This window comes from Stegostoma tigrinum, chromosome 39, assembly GCF_030684315.1.
Source record: "Stegostoma tigrinum isolate sSteTig4 chromosome 39, sSteTig4.hap1, whole genome shotgun sequence".
In the NCBI taxonomy this organism is placed as follows: domain Eukaryota; kingdom Metazoa; phylum Chordata; class Chondrichthyes; order Orectolobiformes; family Stegostomatidae; genus Stegostoma; species Stegostoma tigrinum.
The window spans coordinates 7,533,646-7,560,814 of NC_081392.1; the positions used below are offsets into that span (position 1 = coordinate 7,533,646).

A 27,169-nucleotide genomic window follows, 5' to 3' on the forward strand; every position below is an offset into this window, starting at 1 on the left:
TGGTGGAATCCTGCCCATACTAATATCCAAATGGGGGTGAAGGAAGTCATTCACGTATCGCCGCACGCTGATTGGTGGGAGCATGTCACCCAAGTTGACAAAGGGACCGCTATACAAGATATCCCAAGCCTATGGTCAGTGTGGACCTGATGTCTTTGTTTCTCGCTCATGGTCAATGCCCGTTCACTCTATAAACTGTAGTTAAACAAAATCTGGACAGTGTAGGCTCGACGGGACAAAGAATCTCTACTGTGTGGAAGCAGGCCCTATGAAAATCCCGGATTTTTATCTTAAAACTTGATAATTAGCCAAATAACAGTTATACAACCAAAACCTCAGTGAAATATAAAGAGGGAAAGAGCAATGTATAGAATCAGTGAACATTTTGGACTTAAAGCAGCCGGAGACAGTGAATTTGTTTATTCCTGGGGCTCTGGAAGAAGTTGTGATCCGATGTCAAGGTTAACAAGCTATTCAATAACTTCAGCTGACACATTTGAGGCTTGTGCTTATACCAGTGCAGAATCTCAATAATGGGCAATAATCTCACGTGCATGACCACCGTCAGTTTGTGTCTCGCATTCCACTTGCGGACCAAACATCCATATCTTCCGGGGTCTGTCCTGAAGAAAGCTTAGCCAGACTTTCCACGCATATCTAAAATTTGCACTTTGCCAGTGGCAAGTTGATAACTGACCCAGGTGGTGATGTTTACAATTAACCAAGAGGTATACCACCAAGAATCACAGCTGTCCTACAAACTGATGATGTAGATTATGCTTAAGTAGGGACTAAAGTTTTTCAAACGAGTGAGCCAGTGGTGTTCAATGATATTGGTTTGACAGGATAAACCACCAGGAAAAAAAAATCACAAAAATAGGCCATATTAATTCAATCCAGCCCCTTAAAAGTACAAATAACACCCTAGAACCTAGCCCTATTTTATCATCTGCAACAACTTCACGACTCCTCACCAGGCACAAACCCTTCCCCAGATTGTGTTTTAACCATTCACTTGCACCTTACAGGCAACACAAGATAAACACTTGTCTGTTTAGCTCAATCCAAAATGACCATCCAAGTTATCACCAAGCCTAATTTAGAAATATTTTCTCCAATTCAGTACTGGATTCATTGTTCATGATGTGGCTACTTCCCAATCAGGTCAAACATATTTGTTTCAGGGCTAAAGAGATTACCAGAGGGTTGCAGTGGGAAAGAGATTCACTGAAGTCACTCCAGAGAGTGGAGGATAACTTCTTCAAGGTGGACATCCCTAGAAGAGGCTCGCAGTGGGGTTATAGCTCATTCAGAGATGTCCCAATCCAAAAATGTCAGCTTTCCTGCTCCTCTGATGCTGCCTGGCCTGCTGTGTTTCTCCAGCTCCACACTTATCTCTAACTCCAGCATCAGCAGTTCTTACTATCTCTCAGATTTGTTGACAACTTGACCAAACAACCCTGTTTTCTCCCCTGAACTTGCCACTTTCAAAAAAAAAAACCTGTTCAATTTGTATCACACCAAAGTTAACAAAATCAATGTCAGTAAAGCTCAATACAAAATTCAGGGGTATCTCATCTGCCCACTTGATACTTTGCTGCCCTTGGAGTTTCTTGCACTTGACCACATGAAGGGTTTCATTTGCAGTTTTCATTTTAAATTGATTCAATTTGGAGCTCTTCTCTTTGAATTCTTTAAGTTAAACTATCTAAGTTGTCCATCTCAGGGACTTGTATCATCAGTACACCCTCCTCTATTACAAGTGTTCTCCCTTACTCCTTTGTCTAACTAACTAGGTAAGGAGACTATTGGCTATAGACCCACAGCAGTCTCAAACCTTGATGTAATCACTGGTATCTCAGGGGGAGTGTTACACTGACATGACATGAGTCATTAAAATTACAATTTCCTAAACTGCTAATTCTTGAGATGGATGTACATGACATTCTAGGGGACCTCCAAACTCTCAACATCCACCATTTCCTTGGAGAGCAATTAGATTCTTGATTATCTAACTGGATGATTTATCAGCAAATTACCTTTCTGCCATTTTCTATATTTTTATAATTTAGACACCAATAATGTTCAAACTATGTGAAATATACCGATAAATGCATGAATTAGATACAGAAGTAGGCATTTGGCCTGTCAAGCCTGTTCTGATTACTCCACAATCCCACCTACCTGTGATAGATTTTTGATGAGCAAGGGACCAAGATCCTATCCAACTCTGCCTTAAAAATATTCAAGGTCTCTTCAAGGCTTCCACTACCTTTTGAGGAAGAGTTCCAAAGACCCATGATCATCAAATAAAAAATTCTCATCGGTTTTAAATGCAAGTCACCTTATTTTGTTCTCTATTATGTCTCATCCACCCCACCCAGTTCTTCCTAACAATGCCCCAGCAAATAATAATCAATTCCTAGAACATCCAGCACAATTCTGGAATGCTAGCAACTCCACACTGTTTCAGGACAGCATCGAATGAAATAATGGCCATGTCTGGTGATATAATGAGATACATACCAATGTACATGCTGAGCTGAGTGCTGGAATTGCTTTTGAGTTATAGCTCTTTCAGTTGGGACTGGATTGGCTACCCAGAAGTCCAGGCTAATACTCTGGAGACAAGTTAGATCCCACCATAGCAGCTGAGGATATTTAAATTCAATTAATAAATCTGGAATAAAATGCTATTCTCACTCACGACTTTTCAACTACTAGATTATCAATAAAACCCACCCGGATCACAACTGCACCGCAGGCAAAAAAGCACCATGGCTGTGCCCATACAGAATGCAGCGGTTCAGCAGTGGCACTACTACCACTTTCTCAAGGCAGTAAACAGGATAGACAACAGATATTTGCCTTGTCGATGACAACCACATCTCATAAAGGCATATAAAAATTCACAAAAATTCCAGTTCAATCTACAACCCTCAGTTCTAATGAAAAGGGTTGGATCCAGAAGGTCACAATCAGCTTTCTTCTTGCAGATTTCCACTGTGCTGCATTTCCAAGTGTGTGCACTGAGTAGGTTGATGCAAAGTTATATCCATTTACTATTTTAAAGTACCTTGAACAAACAATACATGGATTCTTAAAGACTAAAAAGTGTTTTTATTAATACTTTTTAGCTGTAACACAATAGTGTACAGTTCTCTGCAGTACAGGAATCTTCCAATAATTAAACAAGTCCAAACAAATGTTCATATATACTAACCACTAGCACAGTCACATTTCACTAACCATTCATTCTTGGGAAATCTAAAAAAACTGCCCTTGCACTGGAAAACAAATTCCTTTCCATGGGTCACTGCACTTTACAGCATTAAAGAAAGCAAAAGCAAAAGAAAGATACATCAAAAGCAACGATCAGCCTCAATGAGTTGGTTCCATGCTCGATGAGTTGGTTCCATGCTCAGGATCATTTTAGGCAGTAGAGAAACACAGTTTCAGCGTGAACAGGTCAGGCCCATCTGTTTAATTTTGAATTTTCAGAAAATTCAAGAGGGAGACAAAAAAAAGAGATGCACTCAGCATTAGTACACAAGTTGGCAAATAAATTTAACTAAAAGTTCCTGTTCTGTAACAAAACATCTTTAAGTGCATTATTGAAGTCCAAACTAGGAATTTAGTGTGCTGGTGTTGCAGCCGATAATGTGGGCAGACAGATTTCTTGGTATACGGTTTGCGGTTTGTACCTGAGCAGGATATTTGGCTATCAGCGTACAGTGCAGTCTCGTTGATCTCTGCCTAATCTGTGATTTATATTTATTATAATCAGGTTACTCTGGAGAAACTGACAAGTATTTCAGTAAAGCATTTAGTAAGGTTCCCCACGGTAGACTATTGCAGAAAATTCAGAGGCATGGGATTGAGGATGGTTTAGAGGTTTGAATCAGAAATTGGCTAGCTGGAAGAAGACAGAGGGTGGTGGTTGATGAGAAATGTTCATCCTGGAGTTCAGTTACTAGTGGTGTACCGCAAGGATCTGTTTTGGGGCCACTGCTGTTTCTCATTCTTATAAATGACCTGGATGAGGGCATAGAAGGATGGGTTAGTAAATTTGCAGATGACACTAAAGTCAGTGGAGTTGCAGATACTGCAGAAGAATGTTGCAGGTTACAGAAGGACATAGATAAGCTGTAGAGATGGGCTGAGAGGTGGCAAATGGAGTTTAATGCAGAAAAGCGTGAGGTGGTTCACTTTGGAAGGAGTAACAGGAATACAGAGTACCGAGCTAATGGTAATATTCTTGGTAGTGTGGACGAGCAGAGGGATCTCGGTGTCCATGTGCAGAGATCCCTGAAAGTTGCCACCCAGGTTGATAGGATTGTTAAGGCGGCATACGGCGTGTTAGGTTTTATTGGTAGAGGAACTGAGTTTCGGAGCCATGTGATCATGTTGCAGCTATACAAAACTCTGGTGCAGCCACACTTGGAAGTATTGTGTACAGTTCTGGTCGCTACATTATAGGAAGGATGTGGAAGCACTGGAAAGGGTGCAGAAGAGATTTACCAGGATGTTGCCTGGTATGGAGGGAAGGTCTCATGAGGAAAGGCTAAGGAACTTGAGGCTGTTTTTGTTAGAAAGAAGAAAGTTAAGAGGCGACTTAATAGAGACATACAAGATGATCAGAGGATTAGATAGGGTGGACAGTGAGAGCCTTTTTCCTCGGATGGTGATGGCTAGCACGAGGGGACATATCTTTAAATTGAGGGGTGATAGATATAAGACAGGTGTCAGAGGTAGATTCTTTACTCAGAGAGTAATAAGGGCGTGGAATGCCCTGCTTGGAACAGTAGCAGACTCAACAACTTTGAGGGCATTGAAATGGTCGTTGAATAAATATATTGATGATAATGGAATAGTGTAGGTTAGATGGGCTTTAGATTGGTTTCACAGGTCAGCACAACATCAAGGGCTGAAGGCCCTCTACTGCACTGTAATGTTCTATGTTCTAAGTGCATTAGGGTACATTCCATGGGTACCACCAGGTTCTTCAAATGATACATCCCCTTTCCTCATGTTAACCTCAGACTCAATATTTATTCAGTTTAGATTTATTCTAAATGAGGCCTGACAAATGTACAGTTCCTAACACTACCCGATCAAGGCAGTGTCTATAAACAGCTGTGCTCAAATAGAGAATATTCTCCAACTATTTAAACTTGCCCATAACTTTTACAATTAGTATCCCAAATACCACACTTATAACCATTTCCAAAATGCAAGTTAACATACAAGAACCAAAGCTACAATTAGTCAAAACAGGAGATTAAAGCTGAAAAAAAAGTGTGGTTTATTTTGAATGGTTTTCACAGCAATCTGGCCTAATTAACGTCATAAAATCTACATAGAATGTGCAACATAGCAACAGGTCATTCACATCAGCTATCCCGCATCCCTTTCTCGTTTTCTATCATTATTATTTAGCTTCCCTTTAAATATTATCAAAGTTATTATCTCCCCTGGTAGCAAGTTTCACGGTCTAATCAATCCATGGATGAAAAAAGTTTCTCTACTATTGTTTTTTGAATCTAATGGATATTTATAAATGGCTCTGGACTACCCACGGAAGTGGTACCATCTACGTTATGGCTATCCTATTAAACCCCTTCATATTCCTTTGAAACTATCATAGTTTCATGCTACAAATCAGCCTTCTCTGTTAAAGATAAGGGCTTGAGACTGTTGTTAGTTAAAAAAATACACCTCAGCTCTGGTATCAGGGTTATAATTTTTTTGGACATTTCTGTAACGCTACTGGGTTTAAATAGTAATATTTACTCCTTCTACTGTTAATACTGCCTGCTGTCAGTAACAGATTAACTGAATCAAGGGTTAAAATATGTAGAATTGGAATAAGATTACTCGTCCAATGTTTTTGGTGCTTTACAGCAACAGGTTAGCTATAGCTAAACAATGTCCCATAACTAATATGTAATTGAAAATCCTTTAGGTTAAATACTGCATCAGTTTTATCACTTCATTAAAGTAACATACCTGGATTCTTTAATCTGTAGTGATTCAGCATAACTAATGCCTCAAAAGCATCACTCTTCAACTCATATTCCAGAAGGCCAGAAGAACTCTTCTCACCTAAAAAATGAGATTGTGGGAAAGTCAGCAGTGTTATTTGTCTGTGAATAGTCAGATATGAAACTTATTTCTGGCTTTTATTGGAAGAGAAAATGAGTAGTGTTAAAAAGAAAAGCTCCCAAATAGAAGCCTCCTGATTTTAAAATCAATCTTAACGGTCTAATCATGGAGAATCACACCCAATGTCCCCCTTGCATGATGCACCAAAACAGCTCACTGCTTCACACTCAGTGCTAGCCTTTCTATAAGTGACAACTCTGAAATTATCACAGAAAAAAGGTTGGAGAAAGGCAGGTCTATGAAGGGAAACATTTAATGCTGAGTTCAATACGATTCTGCTACAGAACTGAAACGGGCTGAAAAATTACACGGTTTAAGCTGTCAGAGGAGTGAGTAGAATAGATCATGACAGAAGGAATGTTAATGATGATCAAATGTAATGGAAGCCACATTATGAGCAAATACAGCAAACTGTAGGTATCATATCACTGCTTCACCTGTAGCACAACCTTGGGACTTGGACAGTAAGCAGAAAGACAACTGGGCAGTTGCATCGAAACTAACAACAGGTGGAATATGAGGTGTTGTTCTTCCAGCTTGCATTGAGGTTCGCTGGAATACTGCAAGTCAGAGACCGATGTTGGCCAAGGAACAGGGCAGTGCATTAAAGTGGCAGGCAAGAGGTCGTTCAGAGTCTTTTTGCCTGCCACTTTAATGCACCACCCTGCTCCCTGGTCAACATCTGTCTCTCTGGCTTGCTGCAATGTTCCAGCTAACAACACCTCATTTTCCACTTGGGCACCTTGCAGCCCTCTGGACTCACCAGTGAGTTCAATCATTTTAGGGCCTAAACTTTCCTGTGTCCCAGCCCCCTAACCCACACACCAGGCCTTGTTACCTGCCATGTTGTTAGTTACTAATCGTTCCCATTAACAACTATTCACCCTCCCAGCCTGATCATTATCAACTTTGTCTATCCAACTGCTCTTCTCTCTCAAGGCACTGTCCTATCGTTTACTCCCTACCCCAAAACCACGACCACCTTTTTTGCTGCTTGATAAACTGACGTTTATCAGTTCTGCAGACGGGTCACTGGACCCAAAATGTTAACTTTTCTCCCCCCGCTTCACAAATACTGGCAGGCTTGCTGAGCTTTTCTAGCAACTTTGTTTTTGTTCCTGATTCACAGTATCTGCAGCTCTTTTGGCTTTTCCAGTATTTCCTGCTTTTATTTCAGAGTTCCACTATCTACAGTACTTATCTTACACTCAGATATCACAACTGATTTACAGTGAAACAATTTTGAACTTCAGGTTTAGAGTTTGACTGTGCTGGAATTTCGCCCTGCACATTAACTAGATCATCCTCAAAAATATGCACCACACTTTGATTTATTATTGTCACATATACAATGAAAAATACTGCTTTGTGTGCCATCCAGAGAAATCATACTTTACATAAGCACATCAAGGTAATAGAACAAAATATAGAATATGGTGTTACAGCTACAGAGAAGGTGCAGAGAAAGATTAACTAATATATGCAGTCCAATCGTAAGTCTAAAAACAGCAGGGAAATAGCTGATCTTGATTCTGTTGGTATGTATTTTCAAACTTTTCTATCTTCTGCCCAATGAAAAAGGGTAGAAGAGAGTGTAATTGGACTGGGAGGGGTATTTGATTATCTGCTTCCCCAGGAAGTCACAAGCAGACCTTCCATTCCACTTTTAGTAATGCAGCAGGGCAGTTCATTTCGTGAAATACTAGCTGGCTCTCATGGATATAGAAACAAAGTAGACATTCATATGTTCCATAATTCAGCATTATCATGGTGGACCTGATCCTGATCTCCACTTTCCTGCCTTATCCCTGCAACTTTCAGTTCCCTGACTGATTAGAAATCTGGCTATCTCAGCCTTGAATATACTTAGCAACTCAGTCTTGACATCACTTTGTGGTACAGAATTCTACAGACACTAAGCTCGAGGGAAAGTGAAATCATCATGGTCGTCAAATTGGTGACACCTTATTCTGAAATTACAGTGTCTCTGGTCCTAGTTTCTCCAATAAGGAGAATTTGGTATGTTTCAATAAATGCTCATTCTTCTAAATCTCCATGAGTACTTGGCACAAGGAAACCCATACCCAGAATCCATCTAGCGAACATTTTGTCTACCTCCAATGGCAGGACATCCTCCCTTAGATAAGGGGGCCAAAGCTGCTCAGTATTTGAAATGTGGTCTCTCCCATAGCTCACTGCTCTGTTATACAAGACATGCAACAATTGCCTTTTCACCTCCTTCCTTTGCAAAATCTAATGGCTCAAAAATTCCATGCAAGTGCAATGAGTTATTTGCACTTGGAACTTGGTATACTGCCCATGTACACCTTGCACTGCCTATAGATGTAGACTTTTCTACACTGCTGAAACTTTGATCAGCATAAAGCAGGATTCCAATTCTTTACCTCATTTCACATCAGTCTCTGCAGTTTCAAATGATGATCAATGGAAGTTAGAGCATCCACCTTTGTGCTCCATTTTTTAAAATCATTAAAGATTAACATCACAGCTAATAACTTCAGATCCCAATTCACTTCTACAATTTTCTCACTGCTAATAACGACTGCAGGAGCGCTACTAGGAATGTAGATAGTTTGGGCTGGTGTTAGGCTTAATGACCAGTGAGATGGTTTGCACCCTTGAAGTTTACCCACATTTCTCCAGCATGTCTTAGGTCATCGAAGCCTTTAGTCTTTGCAAGCTTTGAGCTTTCTAGTGGTGCTAAAACCACTTACACTACCTCCACCCATCACCCCAACCTGCACAGACCAGTCATGTTCATCTATCAAATCATTCCTACCCTTCAGCCTATTACAGGTTTCTTCTTTCCTCTCACACACCGCGTTCAAAAAAATTTTAATCAATACCAATGTAGGTTAGATGGGCTTGAGATCAGTATGACAAGTTGGCACAACATCGAGGGCCGAAGGGCCTGTACTGTGCTGTAATGTTCTATGTTCTAAAAATTCTGGCAAAAGGTTATCAACTTGAAATGTTATCACTTCTCATTCTAAAGCTGGTGCCTGATCTGAACTTTCCAGCACTTTCCATTTTAGTACAATAAGACATGAATGCCATTCTCAAAACTAAAACGTTCTCCCTCAACATACTACTTATAATGCAGTATTGCAAAACCAGCTCAAAACAGATGGAAGTGTAGCATTTGGGAACATAATCCAGATTCCAAGCTTCAAGACCAGCAGTACCACGAGGTGCCTTAGCAACTACGACTTTAATTGTGCCAATTACTTTTTTACTTCTTCAGCCAATCTTCCTTTGTGTTCAAATCAGCATATCTCACGACACAGGTAGGGGGTTAAGTGGACTCAGGTGATGGATATGTTACACAGATGTTTTTAACCTTAGGTTTTGGGACATTTGCGCTGCAATGGTATTGTCCCTACCCCCGAACCACGACACTTGGGCTCAAGTCCCAACCGCTCAAGAGATGCATAATAACATATCTGACCATGCTGCTTAGGAAACTAGTTTAACCTTAGGTGTCTGGTGGCCCTCTTGTGGCACAGAGAGGCCTGTGTTCAAGTCCCAACTGCACCAGCTGTACAATAACATCTCTCAACAGGGTGATTAGAAAAACAGGTTTTAAAAAAAAAGAACAAACCTCAGATGTAGGTAACACAGTGTGGAGCTGGAGGAACACAGCAGGTCAGGCAGTGTCAGAAGTGCAGGAAAGTTGATGTTTCGGTCCTGGAAATGTCAACTTTCCTGCTCCTCTGATTGCTGCCTGACTTGCTGTATTCGTTCAGTTCCACACCGTTATCTCCAACTCCGGCATGTGCAATTCTTACTATCTCGGAGTGTGTTAAAATCTCAGACGCAGGAGCTCTTGTGGTGCAGTGGTAGTGCCTTCTACCCCTGGACCAGGAGGCCTCGGTTCAAGACCCACCTGCTCCAGAGGTGTGTAATAACATCCATGACCAGGTTGATTTAAAACATGAAACATGACATTTAATAAAAACTTAGCCTTGGGGTGGGCTGAGTAAGTTAGAAATTAAGGCATGATTCTTAATGAATTATTCCGGACAGCATTTATGTGGACATTTGGGGAGAAAATACAGTGAAGTAATGACCTCAATATTCAAAAAGATTTGTCATGCCTATCATACACCTAATGTTCCAGATCTGGCTGTCATAAAATGAAGTCACCTGGCACTGCCAGCCATTTCCTGTCTCCATCTGTCCAGAAACCAAATGTGCCTGGGAGCTTTTGAAAAAAAAACATAGTTGGATTTCTTAAGTACAAACTGAGTACATTCGTAGCTTGGGTAGTGGATGAAGTTGTAGACTTGCTCACCGAGCCAGCGTGTTTGGTTTCAGACATTTCATCACCCTAGCAGAGTAACAAAACATCTGCAACCAAACACACTGGCTCGGCAAGTAAATCTACAGCCTAAACAGAGTACCTTTGCGACTCAATGGAAAATAGATTCATCAAAAAACGGTTGCTAGGCACTTCGGGCATTGTGGATGAACTATCAAAAAGTTTTCCAGTGGGCAGATAGTTAATAATATCAATCATTCTTCCATTGTAAATCTATCACCCTGGCTCCAATCCATTGTAAAGGGCAATGGAATTCACTGAACTATGTTTTGAGTGAGTGGAGGGAAGTCAAACATTAGTGCACAAGAGAACCTTGCAAAGCTGTCAGGCCCATTCCTCCAGCAAAAGGAACAGAATGCAGTCATTCAGGAAGGGAGAGACTTAGGCTAATGAACAGAGTCTCAATCAAGAGATAAAACTCTACAAAAATCTGATCAAAACCTGTGGATGGAAAACAAAGGCAACTCCAACCGTCCTTCGTCCAAAGAACCACAAAAGAGAGCCCATTCAGTTTAGCAACAATGCATGAAATTTGAACAATATTTATTACTGCTAATTCCACAAATAGCCTACTCATATCTTGTCCCTAGAATCCATCTTGTGTCTGGTGCCCAAGGGAGTGACTGGACTTCATTGTGTTTACATCTCAAGAGTCTTGTGTAAATAAGTTTGTTTTTCTGATTTAAACTCAACCCAGAAACGGTGTTTATAACCGAAAGTCGTCACACTCGAAGATTTAAAACACTCCCTCTGGAACATATCTCATTGTGAATAACAAAGGGGAGGGGAGAAACTGAATAAGTTCTCCACTATCTGCTTTGCCTATCTGTAACTAGACCACCAGAGTCAGATGCAGAGACTGAACTATCAATGCATTTAATAAAATAATAACATTTTTAAAAGAGAGAATTAAACGTGATCTGTTGTTAGGTTATGCCAACATGCTCCAAATCAGAACTGCCAGTCAGCCATGAGAGTCTGGTTCTAAACAAGCTCTGAAACTCAGAGTAGCCACCAGACAGTAGTTGGAGACATGCCAACCTGACTTTCTGATAGAAAAAACTTTAAATTCCTGTGCTTGAGATGTCAGTTTGGCTCATGACATTTTTTCATTTTGTGCAAGTGTCCGATTTGACATGCACTTCCACCATTTAAATAAAGCTCACCCAATCATTGCTACTGTAGCTTATTCATTAAATTGCATACAGCTGTTCTGTGAGAAGTTCGATTTCAGCTGGGATCAAGGCAAGACTGAAAGATGATGTACCTAAATAAACCTTGCTACTGTTCCCCATCCCACATTACTACCTGGGGAATACTGATGGAAAACGTTTGCAGTTGGGGCAACATTGGGTCAGAGTACCATGGTTGAATAGCATACTAAAAAATTAATATTTTGAGATGAGATTCAGGTAAAATAAAGAATCAGGATACAATCATGCAATCACAAGGAAGGCAGGAGCTGCAAATAGTTCACCTTGATCCCAATTTGCCAATGACATTGCTAGAATAACGAATCGAAAGCACTGAAAATGGTACCCGTGCAATTGGTTTCAACCCACACCCATGACACCAGGAGCACCAAATTACTAGTCTGACACAAAGCCAATCCAAACACATGCTGGAAACATTTCTGCCAAAGCATATGAAGGTGACAAAAAGCAGATTAACAAGGAAAGTAAAGTGGTGCCCAAAAGAATAGACACCAATATTAAAAGTAAAAAATCTACCCTGCAGTAATTAGTAGTCTTGGTTTCCTTCTAGTCCTAAAATTCCAGAGTTATTGACTTAACACAGCCAGATTACAATTCATAAACAAAACAACGGATAGTTTTCAAGAGATGAGTCAGCAGAGCTCATCTTTCTCCAATCATGATCACTATCTTTCATGAGTGATTGAATAAATTAAAAACTGGCTCATTCACTTGTAGGATGTGAGCATCGCTGGCTGGCCAGAATTTATTATCCATTCCTAGTTGCCCTTGAGAAGGTGATGGTGAGCTGCCTTCCTGAACTGCAGCAGTCCAGGTGTTGTACATTGACCCACAATGCCTTTAAAGGAGGGAATTCCAGGATTTTGACCCAACAATGAGCAAGCAGTAACATATTTCCCAGTCAGAATGGTGAGTGGCTTGGAGGGGAACCTTCGGGGGGTGGTGTTGCCACATATCTACTGCCTTCTAGACAGAAGGGATCATAGGCTTGGATGGAGCTGTCCAAGGACCTTTGGTGAATTTCTACAGTGCATCTTGTAAATAGCATGCACTGCGGCTACTGAGTGCCAGGGGTGGAGGGAATGGATCAACCTGCAGCAAATTAAAGCTGATTTTGTTTCCACTTTTGGCCAAGACTGCACAGCAATGTTAATTTTTTTTTGCAATGAATATCAAACTTATGTTAACTCCACATAGCTCAAATCAACATATGAATCAACACCAACCTTGCAGCCATTAGCTGCTGCAATACAATTAATTTTAACTAAATCTTTAACAGGTACAATAGCCACTAATTAATTTTGGAGAAGGGCGCTAGTGTCAGGAAACAAAGCTACTAATTTTTAAACCTTGATCAAGCACAGAAATCCCAGCTTGTCAATAACAATTAGCTTCATGAAGCACCAAAAAGGGAAAGGTCACTGACTGCTTCGACTTTTTTTAAAAAAAACGTGTTCAAGGACTGATTCTCAACACACGGCTCTCAATTTCACCACTCCCACATTAAACACAATATAAAGGCAGCTATTAAAAACACTCAGAAGGCCCTGACAAACATTCCTGCCAGAAAAAAGTCAGTAGCAACCAAATGCTGGAAACGTTTTCCATTATTGCCAGTCATACCAAAGCAAAAAGAGAAAAAAGTAGGTGAGTGAAATTTCAAATTTATACAGGAACAAAGTTGCCTTAAGAATGGGTAACCTGGTTGTGCCTCCCACAGATTCTACCAAAACAAATGACAGACTGTCAACAAATATGAACATTTATATTAATTGTCATAGAGAATCAACTTGACCTTGCATTTATTAAATACATTGGCTGCTTAAACCTGAAGTAGGCAGTTACAATTACTAATTCACCACTTGAAAGCATGTTACTGTCCTGATTGTAACCCCTACCCTAAGTGAGGTGACACTAGGCACGTTCACAGCTGATTGGGTCCAGTTTTACATTTTAAAAATGTGACTCCTACTCCCAAAGCCAATCCTTGGAGATAGCAGTAGGTCATTTAAAATTCCACCCATTATCTGCCAGTGAGGTACTGCTTGCATTATAATTGAGTGTTTTGGACTCCAATGTGAAAAACTGAACTTTTTTAATTACAGATAGAGATAGATAAATATGGAACAAACTCCTTCTTGCACATAAGCTGAAATCATCAGAACCATTAAAACTGCATTGTTATGGGTAACTGGTCAGCAACACCAATTTTATGTATTCTAAACAACGTTCACCCAGATCTGTATAAATTATAAGATACATACAATCCTCCCTATCATGACAGGGAACTGCTCTTGCACGAACCTTCCAGCATCACGACTCGTACGGTTTACAATTAGTAACTTTTTAAAATAAATCTCATTGGCTCAGGGTTTTAAAATTATACGATCAGCTGTCACCTGAACTCATCACAACTGCATGACAAGTAAATACTACATTCTCAAGTTCCACTGAAGGAAAACAGACAGTAATTAGTGAAAGGGATAACAGTGTGGAGCTGGATGAACACAGCAGGCCAAGCAGCATCTCGGGAGCACAAAAGCTGGCGTTTCGGGCCTAGACCCTTCTTCAGAGAGGGGGATGGGGAGATTCCAGTTCCCTCTCCCCATCCCCCTCTCTGAAGAAGGGGTCTAGGCCCAAAATGTCAGCTTTTGTGCTCCTGAGATGCTGCTTGGCCTGCTGTGTTCATCCAGCTCCACACTTTGTTATCTCGGATTCTCCGGCATCTGCAGTTCCCATTATCAGTAATTAGTGTAGATTTCTGAAGTTGGCTCCTACCTTGGTTTCCTTTTGATCCAGCTGGAGCAGGTTGAAAAATGCCAAAGATCATTAAAAAAAAAGCACAAAATTAAACAAGTTTCCCTGCATACATACATTTATTGACTTAAATTCTCAAAAATTTCAGATATCTACCCAATTACAAAATCAGAGTATCCCTCCCTTCAGGCTAAAGTAGCATATTGGAAAATATTAGTTTGCATTATTAGTTTTGTAACAGTAGCCAATATTTTGCAAACAGCAAGTACACTAATGCATGAAGTATCCCAGTCAGACCAGTCAAAAAGATAGCAAGACACCTCATTAGGTAACACAACACTGCTTGAGTACAATGCTGCCAACAGCTTTTGCAGCAACTTGGTACCCTCCAAAAAAACGTTACAACAATACTTCTACATTCATCAAAAAAAATTCTCTCGGAATAGACAAATTAGAACAGAATGAAATAGTGAAAGTTTCATACAACCACCATTATCCCTCACACGTTGAAATCAGAATGACAATAGAACTATAAAATTAACACGAATTGCAAAGGGTCACTTACTTTTTCCACTGAAAAATATAATACTTTTAGGCCTCTTCACGTTAGCTTTGTCAGATATCTGGAAGCAAAGTGAAGATTTACCAACCTGATCTATGCCAAGATATCAAAGTTGTCAAGATGTTTCAAATAACTATATGCACAGCAAAATAAAATCAGTTTAGTATCCTCATCTATTCAGTTGAGTTATCACTTGCTAAATACTAACCACCTTTGCATTTCAACCACTCTCCTGGAGCTTGCTCTCCATTTTAGGATGCAAGGAAGGAAAAGATAAACTGACTTTTAACACAGATAATTGGAACTGCAGATGCTGGAGAATCCGAAATAACAAAGTGTGGAGCTGGATAAATACAGCAGGCCAAGCAGCATCTTAGGAGCATAAAGGCTGACATTTTGGGCCTAGACCCTTTATCTCTGACTTTTAATAATTAGGATTTCAGAGGTGGTAACAGAAGTTTCACAAATTATAAATTGAAGAGTCAGGATATCAAGGAAGATAAAAACTCAGGAGGTCATGAGGATGAGTGTCTACAATGTGGTGCTATGAAATCTCAACTTCGAGTCAAACAGGCCAGAAATTCTGCTGAAATCTACCTACTGCTTGTCTGCATGTTGAGCACCACTCAAAAGAAATCTTCAGGATATTAAAAGGCATTAAAATGTAACTGGGGCCTATCTTCCTATGTTAAGAGTTACACAAAGTCTTGGAGCTAAAGACAATTTCGTTAATTAACTTAGGCAAAAAATGTTACCCAGCTTTAAATACCAAATCAAAGCACGATTACACTGAAAAATCATTCTTATGATTATTTTCTGATAACAGCTATTTTATCAGCCAGTAAGTACATCAATATACAAAGCACAACAGTAGGGAAACTAGAGTTGTGAATATTTATGGTTTACAAGAGGGTTGTCAATGCTCAGTCATCAATGCTGAAGATGACAACATGCGATCTACGAAATTACAGACAGGATAGATTCTGAAAATAAAATGTGCGGCTGGATGAACACAGCAGGCCAAGCAGCATCTCAGGAGCGCAAAAGCTGACGTTTCGGGCCTAGACCCTTCATCAGACCCCTCTCTGATGAAGGGTCTAGGCCCGAAACGTCAGCTTTTGTGCTCCTGAGATGCTGCTTGGCCTGCTGTGTTCATCCAGCCTCACATTTTATTATCTTGGAATCTCCAGCATCTGCAGTTCCCATTATCTCAGATTCTGAAAAGATGTTTTTGCTGGCTGGATGTTTGCAGCCAGCAGACAGGAGTCTCAGAACAAGGGACAACTCATTTAGGATTAATTTAGGGAGAAATGTCTTCAGAGGGTTCTGAATCTTTGCAATTTTCACTTCTTCACCCCAGAGAGTTATGAAAGTTCAGGTCACTGAATACGTTAAAGATAGAAGTCAAGGGATATAGGATTAGCACAAGAAATGGCATTGAGATAGCTGATCTGGTTTAATACTGAATGGTGGATCAGGTTGAAGGGACAGAATGCCTGTTCCTTATCCTAAATTCCTAGAACTGGATGGGGGAATTGATTTAAACATCAGTCAAGATCTTATTGAGAACAGAGCAGGTTTGAGAGCAGTGTGGTCCACTCAACTTGTATTTTAAGCAGTCTTAAACCTTCAGAGGTACAATGCTTCAGTTCACTTTTGCACCACAGCAGGGGCAGAGAACTTTCAATCTTGTGTTGCCTTGTTTCAGCAAATTTGAGAACAAGATATTGCTCAGCAGAAACCTGCTACCATCACAGAAGAACAGAGATATCTCAAGAAAGATATATTAAATACAAACCTGCTGGAATATTTCTTCTGTAACAGATGGAGGAGCACTAAAGAAATGCAGCATGTTGTTAGGTTTCTGGATTCGATTTTTGGCAGCTTGTTTCAGATTTGTGAACCGGTTGTTTCGGTTAGTTGAGTAATCCTTGAAGCTACAAGAGCCATCCTCTAACTCAAATGACTGGCCAGGAACTATTACCTTCTGTTTTGACACACTGTGGAGACATGGGAGAACACGTTTCAGCAACTTAGCCTTAACGTCAACCAAAATTACTGGATCCGAGCTCCCTGACATCAGTTTTCTTACCATACATTTATATGCTGGCCAAACAGAAAATTTTCAGTGTTCAGGCATGTTAGGGCTCGGTCTACTGCAAATCCATCACTCATTTCCACCATGGCGGCGCCAGGTTTGCTTTTTAAGAATTTAACCTACAAGACAGATTTATACACAACCATGAGTGGTCACAGCCCTGTTTGTTTTGGCTGTTTTGTACTGCCTATCCGGTAAATGCATCACACTTTAATATCGCCATGAAGCTGCATTGGTGCAGTATCATTTGGCAGGGAGGGGCATAATTTACAGCAGTCTTCTGAAAGTATAGATTGAAATGATACTGAAATCCAACAGAAATGGCAGTATGATTTCCAAATTTCAAAGCTTCAAAACAACTAAACAGTGAAAATGGGTTCACAACAACAATTCATATTCTTCAAATAAAAAAGAAGCACCAAGACATACCTTATGCACATTGCCATAAAGACAGAAGATATTGAACACCTTGTCTGGGTTCATCCTCTTAGTATCTAGCCCATAAACAATCAGGACTGGGCTATCAGCCAGAGGACCATAATCGGCATGTGGCGGAGGTGGAGGTGGTGGTGCTGCACCACCATATTGAGCCGAGTACCGCCGTGAAGGTGGACCCCTACGAGGGCCTCCCCCTGATGGTGGTGGTGGTGGAGGACCCATTCCCCTGCCTTCGTAGTGATGCGGTGGAGCATAGTCATCATCATCCTCATCATCGTAATAGCCATGGTATGTTGAAGGAGGGTAGCCATGACCTATTTAAATCAGAACAAGAGCGTGGTCAGAAGCAAGTAAAAGAAAAGCACAAATTTAAAACAAATTCCGAGCTGGTCCGCTCCCTTTAGAGAGATATTTTGAAACCACATGGTTACTAATATGAATCAGTGGTAGAATCTGCACCTTAATCAGATAGTTCTGGCTTCAAGCCCCAACCCTGACATGGATTACACAAGTGCTAACACCAAGCACATACAAAGTTAAGCAGAAGTTGGCCATTTGATCCTTCAAATCTACTCCACCATTCAAGACAGCTGTGGGTCATTGGTTTCGTGTTCCAAATTCCACATTCCCATCTACCACAACCTTTGACTACCCTAACAAAAATCTATTCACCTCTGTCTCAAAGATAATCAATGACCCCACCTCCATCACCTTCTGAAGCATACAGTTTCAAAATCACACAACCCAAGAGAAAAGAAATTCCTCTAATCTGTGCCCAAAAGTAGTCAACCCCTAATTTTAAGGCAGCATTTCCAACTTCTGCACTCAAAGGAAACATCCTTTTTGCATCCACATGGTCAAAACAATTCATGAATTTATTTCAAATCATTCTTTGTCTTCTAGATTCCAGTGAAAACAAGTTCCATGCTGACCAATCTTTCCTTATATACAACCCACTAATTTCAGGCAATCTGTTGAACATCCTCTGAATCACCATCATATTTCCTGAAATAAAGGCAAAATTGCACGGTATTTGAAGCGTGGTCTGACCAATGGCTTGTATAACTCGAGCATAAAATCCTTACCTTTATGTTCAATTTCTTTCATATTAAGAAACGGCATTCCATTAACCTCTTAATTACTTGCTTTAACTGCAAACTAAGTTTCTGTGACTTATGCACTAGTATACTTGGATCTTGCTCCACCTCAGAATTCTGCAATCATTCTCCATTCAAGTAATATTCTGCTGTTTAATTCTTCTTGCTAAAATGAACAACTTCATATTTTCTCACATTATACCCTATGTGCAGTTTTCATCCACTCAATCCAAGTACTAATTTGTCATATAATCTTCGCAACACTTTCTTCTGTGCCATGTGTAAATTTAACCACCATGTCCCCTTATCTAAGTCATTATTTTATATTGTAAAATGTTGGCAGAACAGCACTGACTCCTGCCAGATCCTACTTACCACGTCTTGCCAAACTGAAAAACAGCCATTAATGTAAACCCCGTTTTCTGCCCACCAGCCAGCCAATCTCTAACCATGCTGGTAAATTGTTCTCTACACCAGGAGCACCTACTGTGCACAATAGCAGCAAATATGCACTACAGCAATCTAAGTACGAAATTACAAGCTAAAGGATTGTTATAATTACACAACAAACATTGGGTTGTTTTTAGAAGGAACACGAGGAGGATATTTGGCCTCAAAAACCCACTCTGCCATTCAACATGATCATGGCTGTTACTCTCAATACTGTACTCACTATCATACTCCTTGACACCTTTAGCCTCCAGGAATTACTTTTCTTAAATATATTCAGTGGCTCAGCCTCCAGAGAGTTTCACAGGTTCTCAAAACACTTTGTATCATTATCAAATGTAGGTAGACTCGACAACTTCACAGCATGAAATCTGGCAAACACACCCACCTGACAAACACTAACTAGGGAAGCTGCAGCAGGGACTAATTTAGAGACCTATTAATTCTTAAGCACATAGAAGGGGAAAAAAATATTCTACAGTAGATAATTCATTTCTCAAAAAAAATTATTAAATCTATTAAACAGATATTCTGGGATTGCATGGTTATAGAATCCTTATAATGCAGAAGTAGGCCATTCAGCCCATCAAGTCTCCACCAGCCCTCTAAAGACTATCACACCCAGACCCACTCCCAATAACCCTAACCCCTTAACCTTGCACTGCAAATAGATAACTTACCCATTCCTGGACACTACAGGAAAATTTAGCATGGCCAATCTACCTAGAGTGCACATCTTTGGGAATGATGAGAGGGGAAATGGGAGCACCCGGAGGATACCTACACAAGACACGAAGGGAGAACTGAACCCAAGTTCCCGGCGCTGAGGCAGCAGTGCTAACCACTGAGCCATAATGCTACCCAATACTCAAAACAGGGTACATCAGTTGCTAGTACATTCATGGCGACGATGAAAGTCATCTACAATTGTCTTGGTTTGCTTTTACAGGCGGAGTTTAAGTCCAAAATGATGTCAGTTTTTTTATCACCTTTCTGATAATAGCCTTGCAATTTCTTCCATTTCTCATCAATCCCTGCTTTGTGATGAAATAGCACATTTCAGATCCAACCACCACACCCATATAATTGAAACTGGCCCACTGTACAGCACCAGCAGTTTCCTGCATCAGACCAGATAACACCCAGGTGAGCTAAAAATGGAAAATAACAAACTAATTTTTAAATTCTACTCAGACACACAGATAATCTGGAAAATAATTGTGGAATGAGATTACTAAGAGAAGCTGGGAGTTTTATAATACATAGGTTTAAAAGATTTTAAGTTGAACATAGCTGTTGACATAACACATGGTAAGGCTATATACAAGACTGCATCCAGTGAGGTTAGCAAGTCTACCCATGCTTGACTGCTACAAACTAGCACATTCACAAACCCACCTGCTACAACAACATTCAATTTGGGCAAGAAATGATTCACGAATTTGACATATTGTGACTTTATTAAAAGCAAACAGATTTACTCCTGTCACCTCGAGCGAAGAAACTAATTGAAATGACTGTCTAAAAGTTAAGCTTCTGCCCTTGACACTAAAGCCGAACACTGGACATATTTCCCTTTTTAAATTTGAGTAGAGGAGAGACCGAACGAACACACTACATTAAAAGTGGAGATAGTGGGGACATTTTTCACGCATCTTTACTCACCAAAGTTAGATGGAGCATCACCAAGCAAGGCAGGCAATCTAGTGCGCTTGTTTGAAGGCTCTGCAATAGAAATAGAACAAATCTAACAACAAATCACGTTTAGCATGAATTAAATATTAACAATTGTTATACACAAGGTCTCAGTTTCAGAACTATTTTAAGTAGAATTGCCCAAGCATGTAATACTAAACAGACTTAACAGAAGTCAATTTTAAGTAGTAATCAAAAAGACCACAGTTTTCACAAAGGAAGACAAAACTAATACATAAATGAGTCTACTTACAGCAGTGCTAGGGGCACAAGGTCCAAGTGAACATTATCTTACCACTTTTATGCCTCAACAGCAACAAATGGCAGTTTGAAAGATGGTTCTCCATCAAACATACGGTTGCAAGCAGATTCGACACAGGCTTGAAACTTCAATCCTGCATCATACATTTTACAGTAAATGAACACCATAGAAGTACAAGATTACAATTAGAAAGAACTGTCTACACATCATATTTCTTTATTTGCACTTTAAAAAGCTTACAGCACACAGATGAAGTTACAGAAGAAATGCATTTTAACACTGAAAGACTGCAGGTCAGAGTGTGTGAGAAATGACTTAAGAAAAACTGTTCTTCTGTGTTTGAGCCCTCAAGGATGACCAATGTTGTTGGTTCATTTGAAAACGTGTGTTCACTTTTCGCACTGATTTCCATTGTACACGAAGTGAGCAGGGTCTACATATTTCCTTATAGGCTAACTGGTGATGAAAGCTTATGCAAATGCAAGTATTGCTACACAGTAGGCAGAAGATGCTGTGGGCCATGTTTCAGATCAGGTCCCAGACCAGAAAGTGTAATAGAATTGGAAACTTGATTCATATTTTATCATTCTACACATTCATGTATCTGATTTGCTAGTTAACTAAAATTTGTATTGTACATCATAAAAGGGTCCAACAGTTTTCACTTTACAATGTTCAAACTTGGTCAGTGACCATATCTGAAATAAACCCAAATTCAAGTTCAGCCAAACCAAAACTGCAAAGTCAATGCTCTGGGAAGCTTTCAAATGGATGAGCTGATTCTAAAGGGTTGACGCCATCTATACACTGTTTATTTTAGCTAGGAAAGCACCAAATGGTCTGAAATGTGAACTTCAATATCTGTTGGGAGCAGGAAGAATTTCAGTCACGAGTTATGCTCACAGCTTTCTTCCCTACAACGTTTTCTTCAAATGAAGATAAGCTAGGCAAGGACAAAATGAGGCCCTGCTACAATATCCATGCCGATGAGTCACCTGCTGGCTTCACAGTGGCCTTGATTCGGGCAAGCAAATAGCAACTTGGCAAAATACAGATATTATACCTCAGGCTAATACAGAAGCGAGAAACAGAAAAGCAGAAAGATCAACATTACATCCAAGCATTTCCCTCCTAATTTTTTTATAATGATTAGCAAAGGGACTTGGTCATTTTATTACAAATGAACTATTGCCCCCACATTCCAAATACCTTATGTAAATAGGACGTAAAACATTGAAGTGACAAATCGATCATATTAACAGACCAACAGTCGCATGGAGGCATGTTTTTAAAATTGGTTTAGTATTTCTACAGATTGGTCTTTACTCTTTTGCTCCTAATACTGTCTGGATGGCTATAGGCATCACAAAGTTTACATAGTAAGCTTATGCTCTCCATCACATGGTGGTGTTCGGCAACAAACCATAACTGTCAAAAGAGTTCTATAACGAAGGCTCACTTGTCCTGAACTATGACTGAACCATGGTATTCAGCTCATCCATTTCACGGCCACTGCTCACATTGGTCTTTGTAGCTTAAAAGAATAAGAATTGCTGGAAATTAACATTGTAAAATCGAAGCTTCTCATCTCGAACTGAAGACAATTTGCAAGAAATACTGAAGTAAAGGGAAAACAAATGGTACTCCACACAATATGAATGTTTGATTTTTACTTGGGAATTTCCTGCAAAATGTCTTTTTTCAACAATACTCAAATTCTGTAAACATCTTTTTAAAATAATTTGTAATGTACTTTTAACAACTCAAATCAGAAAGTATTCAGGGCGAAATCTGGAATTACAAATGGATAGTTAAGCACTGTTCATTGGCTTACAATTTCAGAATAGGGCCAAATAACCTCCATTTGCACCGAAGCATTTTGCAAGTTTAGTGAAAAAAGAACTCTGATTAGATGACACATTACATAACAGATTCCCTGTGCAATTTCATGCAATATTCTGCTCCTCAGTTTGGTCTGGCAATGAACTTGAAAACTACATGGTCCCTGAATGCAGCGAGAATTAATCACAGGGAGATCAAGGTCTTGTTTATATACAAGAAGAGCTGAATATGTGCAGAAAGAGGAAAATCCAGGATTGAGAGGGAAAGATTCACCCCTGCATATATCTGACCATGATATAAATGAATCACGATGATTGAATTTATATAAGCCAAGGAAGCTTCTGATATAATGAATATCTTGCAAAGCATTTAGGACTCAAGATAACAGTCATCATTCGAGGCATGTATAGACAGACAGAACTGCAATGTAAAACCCACGAGCGATACGGTGAAACAGAGAAATGTATTTATTTCTATGGGACCTTGTCACCTTGTTTCTCTTATGCAACGTTATCTTGAGATGCACAATATGCAGGCAGATGGAAGTTCTTTGAAGCTGCAGTACATTTGGTTTGCTGAAATTGTGTCTAAATAGGAAGGTGAAAGTCTTTATAAAGCGTACTGCATTTCTAAAGAGCAGATTCAGAAAGGTTAATTTTGAGGCAGCCTTGCATCAGCCATATTTTTTTAAAAGTCACCACTATTCTTTATAAAGATGAGGTTTCTCAAAAACAATTATACACTGCTCCCTATCTTTCCCTGCAAAGCAAAACCTCTCACCAAATGTGGCTAAAATCAACTTGTCCTTCACTCTGCTACTCCCACCCTCCCAATGCCCTGAGGGTGGCTTACATGGGATCACTAAGTTTGGTCAGTTAAGTCAAGCAAGAATATCACAGCAACTCTGCACCACTGGCATCAATGACATTCTCACTGCTCTACCCTGGAATTCTTCCATCCAAAGGAAGTGCCAAGAAAGGATCAAGGAAAATCCTAAGCCAATCTTCACCATACTTATGGCAAATCTAACAAATCACTTTAGACAACACAGTTGCCAGACTCTCTCCAACAATAGCTATGACGTGGCATGCCAGTACTGATACAGGTATGAAAAAGCTTAAACAGGTCAATGCCTGATTTGGGAACCACTATCACATGTTGGCAGCAGTGGTGTTATCTGATTTTCCCTAAGCTGCTCAATTCCCACTGCCCCACCAAAATGCTGCTTTGCCATTTTATGCTACACTACATATGCCCATCTCTCCATGCTTTTTAGCTATTCCCACTCTACGTTCCCAATTCTTTCATGATGCCTCCCATTGTCCCATCATTACCTGACATCTGGTTATCACCTTTTTGTCAATTTAAGCATTTTGAATATCAATCTTATTTTTCTGCATATCAGACTCTTGAAAACTACATGGTCCCTGAATGCAGCTGGTCTTGCCCTGTCATCTCCTTTCTAAACATTTGCCCAACAGACAGCATAAGGTTGGGAAATGAAAGCTGCTCGCTTCCAATACAGATGCATCTTGCTTACGGGTTTTAAATGGTCTTGCAGCACTATTTCACACATATTTCAAAACAGACACTGGCACCTACACATTAAAAATAACCAACAAAATACTAGGCAGCTATTGAAACAATGGAAGTACTTTTTGTTTAATACACCCTGATTACAAAAGGGCACTTTTTGGACTTTCAAACTTTAGTTTTCAAACGACGTTGCATAAATAGAACAACATGCTGCCCCGTGTCATACAGAAAGTTTACAAAAAAGTTAAATCCAGAGAGGAAAAAAGTCATGGTCTTATAAACATTATGGTTCTTCAGTTTTTTTTTTAAATGCTTAATTGCCCTCAAGCTCTCATGTACTTTTAGCACTGACTGTACCGGCTCACAGTTGATATCAGTGACTTCTCCTGCAGAGGTGACTGGCTCTGGCTGTAGAATGGTCTGCCCAGTGAAAGGAACTGGTATCCTTCAGAGATTCTGTATGGTTGGAGCATTTAGTGGAAGATAGAATGCTGACTTTCAGTGCACATCAAGTAGAGCAAGAATGTGTCTTTTTTTTTTGAAGTTAATGGGTAGAAAAGGCTTTGTAGATGAACTATTTCAGTGTCTTCACCTTGTTAGAGGTTGGTGAACAAGATTATAATGAAAAACAGGACATATGAGGTGAAATTATTCAGGTATTTCATGGTCTCAACAGCTTGACGAGCTTCCTCATTCATTGTGTTTTCTTGTGAATGCTGTGGGGATCACATGGATTGCCACTCTCACCCCTTCCTTTTGCACAGTACTAGCTACATGACAACCTGTGCATGCAGTCCACATCCAGCGATGGTAACGTTCATCATTATATATGTGTATAGAAGTGAGCATCTTGTGTTGTAGGCAGTGAATAGAGACTGTTGAGAAAAAGCCGAAGGCTCGCTGTACGCAAAGGATAAGCTTCCAGCAACCTTCGATTTCTGGTCAGCACGTTAGAATAGTTGGCTCATTTAAAAATAAATCCACGTTTCAACACAGCAATCAATATAAACAATTGAAGGCAGTTTCAGTAAAGAATATAGGACTTGCAATATTAAAAGGGACAATACTTCTATGCCAAAATATCTATCAACTTAGTTTATCGCAACCAATTAAAGCCAAAAACATCAAACATTGCTTAATCTTCAATTATGTATCAGTCCTCCCATTCTCTACATATTCAAATTGAAAAAAATTAAAGAGCAGTGTAAACAAGGTGAACCAGTCCTACAGTATGTGGCCCATTCCTCTCCACAGAGGAATGTTCAACATTCCATTGCCACTGAGATGATCTTATTCACTGAAAGAATCAAGAGCAGATTTTAAAAGTTAATTAAACACTGCGGTACAATCAGTATTATTGTGGAAACATGGAAAGAAAGCAAGAGGCAAGTGGAAAAAAAAAGCTGAACTTTCTCAATTCATTTTCATCAGACAAAAATTGTGGCTGTACAGAGTAAAGGATAGACATGAAAACATTATTGTACATACATTAACTGATAGGTCATTTTTAGTGCAAGTTTATTAAAATGGCAGCCTGTAGGTTAAGTATGAACATAGTAACAGAAATTTGAAGCAATGTGCAAAGTATTTACATTGAATAGCGATGAGGTGACAGGTTAATGTGCTTACAAATCTCGAACAAGAACTCGGAATCCATGTGGAAATTGCTGCTCACGTTTGGTGAAGAGGCTCAGGCAAAACTGAGGTGATATTATTCACTGATCCACAACTGAATTCCACCTCACAGTACACGTGAATTGATTCGAATAGATGGCAACAAGGTGGCTAGTTTTGAAATCTCAAATACAACAATCACATTGAGGTGAGTTGGATATTGTAGGTTGTCGAATGTTGTAATAAGAATTGCAGATGATTTAGAGGCTTATTTATCATCAATTTCAGGTTGCCTTATTTGTCAAAGCTTCCTTACAGCAGGGAACCTGACCAGTGCTGTGGAAATTATAATTGCAGGTGAAATTTCATTCTTGAGCTCCTGACTATTAAGTTAGGTTTGCAGTTACTTAACCAATAGCTTTCCAATGGAGAATAGGTAGAGTGATTTCAACCTAGAGATGCACAAGAACAAATCACCAGCTCAAAGTTCAAGTCTTGAAATCAACACAATATGTTGTTTCCAATTTGTTAACCAAGTGACAGAACATTTTTTAAACAAATGGCAAGATGAATTGCCTATGCAATGCTGTGAACTAAATTTCTAACTGTAACAGTTAAATCAACTATTCATTGGGAACAAAAGGACAAATGTATTAAGATATTTTGCAATGCATTGCAATACATGAAAATATTTACATTTTCATGAGTATACTACGTCACACGTTTTGGTTTAATTATAAGCACATGGATGAGCCTAGTGAGATGCATTAATTAATGAGTATAAGAACTGCAGGAGATAGGCAAATTATTGCGCAACTTAAACCATACTCAATGGATGGCCTGGATCCATCTTATCACTATGCACCCCTACCCCAAGCAGCAGCACAGTGCACTATTGCCACCTGTGTATCACCTGAACAGAACAGCAAATGTGAAATGTTTATACAATTCACTCTAAACTTAAAAAAAACACCACTTCTATGCCGTCTAGTGGAACTTGAATAGGACCTACTAAACATTGTCAGCTGCACATTAATGTGATGTATTACAAGTTTTACTGGTTGGAGTAGTGACTAGGGGAACATGAAGTTATGAAT

The 27,169-nt window shown here is 39.7% G+C and overlaps 1 protein-coding gene across 1 annotated transcript in view; it reads right to left on the reverse strand.

The window, feature by feature from the left end:
* Positions 1-3,105: 3,105 nt before the first annotated feature.
* LOC125447859 (heterogeneous nuclear ribonucleoprotein L-like) overlaps positions 3,106-27,169 on the reverse strand; it is a 40,717-nt gene continuing 16,653 nt past the window's right edge. The window contains exons 7-14 of the mRNA XM_059640976.1: positions 20,789-20,848; positions 17,568-17,890; positions 17,133-17,257; positions 16,839-17,040; positions 15,044-15,101; positions 14,500-14,520; positions 6,010-6,105; positions 3,106-3,479 (exon numbers count right to left, since the gene is read on the reverse strand). Coding sequence (XP_059496959.1) covers positions 3,433-3,479; positions 6,010-6,105; positions 14,500-14,520; positions 15,044-15,101; positions 16,839-17,040; positions 17,133-17,257; positions 17,568-17,890; positions 20,789-20,848 — 932 coding nt within the window. The 3' untranslated portion in view covers positions 3,106-3,432. The remainder of the gene's footprint in view (positions 3,480-6,009; positions 6,106-14,499; positions 14,521-15,043; positions 15,102-16,838; positions 17,041-17,132; positions 17,258-17,567; positions 17,891-20,788; positions 20,849-27,169) is intronic.